The 1,816-nt window shown below is 59.2% G+C and overlaps 1 protein-coding gene across 1 annotated transcript in view; it reads left to right on the top strand.

The window, feature by feature from the left end:
• The window catches only part of MFSD12 (major facilitator superfamily domain containing 12), a gene marked incomplete at its 5' end in the record, with an annotated part of 13,170 nt that overhangs the window by 4,317 nt on the left and 7,037 nt on the right, over positions 1-1,816 (top strand). Inside the window, one exon of the mRNA XM_011967452.1 lies at positions 1,291-1,501. Coding sequence (XP_011822842.1) covers positions 1,291-1,501 — 211 coding nt within the window. The remainder of the gene's footprint in view (positions 1-1,290; positions 1,502-1,816) is intronic.

Below are 1,816 nucleotides of genomic sequence, written 5' to 3'. Positions count from 1 at the left end.
AAAAGGCCGGGTGCAGTGGCTCACTCCTATAATCCCAGCACTTTGGGAGGCTGAGGTAGGTGGATCACCTGAGGTCAGGCGTTGGAGACCAGCCTGGCCAACGTGGTGAAACCCTGTCTCTACTAAAAATACAAAAATTAGCTGGGCGTGGTGGCAGGTGCCTGTAGTCCCAGCTACTCGGGAGGCTGAGGCATGAGAATCACTTGAACCCGGAGGCAAAGGTTACAGTGAGCCAAGATCTCGTCAGTGCACTCCAGCCTGGGCGACAGAGCAAGACTCTGTCTCTAAAAAAATGGAGATATTGAAGTGCCCGAGTTCCATGCTGGGTCTCCCCAGGCCCCTCAGAAGCTGCTGTCTGCAGAGGAAAGCCGGCAGGAAGCAGACAGACAGACAGACAGAGAATTCCCTGGTGCGCTGAAGGGTGAAGTAGGAGCTGCAAGGGCCAGGAGAGAGGTGTTTGAGGAGGTGACATTCCCGTTGAACCCAGAGGTGAAAAGAAGCTGGTCTTGCTAAGATGTGAGAGAAAGAGAGCTCCAGGCAGAGGCACGTCCATGCAAAGGCCCTGGGGCAGGACCGCCTGGGGTGTTGGAGGAACAGTGAGGAGACGTGCATGGCTGGAGCAGAGAGAGAAGAGGGAGAGGGCAGGGCAGGACAGGGCACAGAGGGAACAGGGCAGGTCGCAAAAGGGCCCCGTGGGCTGCAGGGAGGATCTTAAATTTGTTCCAAGGTATCTTAGGGGTTTTTTCTGAGGATGTGAAGAACCAGGGCTTGGCACAGCAGATCTCGGGTTGGGGGCAAGTGCTATTTCCAGAATGTCCCTGGAGGCCTGGACGCCACAGTGTTATAGGGAGTGGTCACCTTAGGAGCTGACAGGGACAGCGGAGCTCAAGGAGGGCAGGGTCCAGCCCAGCCCCGCCCAGCCCTACCTGGGCCTCCCGCTTCCTGAGGCCCCATGGGAGGCTTGTCAGTGGCTGAGGGGGAGGAGCCGGGGGAGGCTGTGGCTGTAACCGGGGCACCTGTTGGGGGCAGGTTTCTGGGGGACCCCCTGCACCCGGATTCTTCTGACTTACAGGCTGAGTCCAGGTACCTGGTATCAGATTCCCCTTTTGTCACCAGGGCCATAAGCCTGGGGGACCCCGGCTGCAGACCCTCCCTCCTGCGTGACTGTGTGCATGGAGGGGCGTCTTTGTCTGCGCCTCGGTTTCCCTCTTTCCTCCCTCCGTGTCCCCACCCCGGGAGCCCTGGCTGGTGCGGGACGGCCCCATGACTGACCACCCCACCCGTCCACAGGCACCGTCTGCGTCCTGCTGTCCTTTCCTTTCATCTTCAGCCCCTGCCTGGGCTGCGGGGCGGCCACGCCCGAGTGGGCTGCCCTCCTCTACTATGGCCCGTTCATCGTGATCTTCCAGTTCGGCTGGGCCTCCACACAGATCTCCCACCTCAGCCTCATCCCGGAGCTCGTCACCAATGACCATGAGAAGGTGGAGCTCACAGCACTCAGGTGGGAGCCTGGGCACCCTCCCCCGTGGGCAGGGTGGGCCCTGGCTCGGCGTATCAGTCAGTGGGGCCACGTAACGAGTGGCCAGAGACTCGGCAGCTCGAGACCAGGCAGTCTTTTATGTTTATTTTTTATTTTTGTTTTTATTTTTTGAGATGGAGTCTTGCTCTGTTGCCCAGGCTGGAGTGCAGTGGCTGGATCTCAGCTCACTGCAAGCTCCGCCTCCCAGGTTTACGCCATTCTCCTGCCTCAGCCTCCCGAGTAGCTGGGACTACAGGCGCCCGCCACCTCACCTGGCTAATTTTTTGTATTTTTTAG

Source organism: Mandrillus leucophaeus, unplaced genomic scaffold, assembly GCF_000951045.1.
Source record: "Mandrillus leucophaeus isolate KB7577 unplaced genomic scaffold, Mleu.le_1.0 Scaffold8, whole genome shotgun sequence".
NCBI lineage: Eukaryota > Metazoa > Chordata > Mammalia > Primates > Cercopithecidae > Mandrillus > Mandrillus leucophaeus.
Note: the sequence above shows the minus strand (reverse complement) of the source record. Positions and strands in the feature narration are given on the sequence as shown.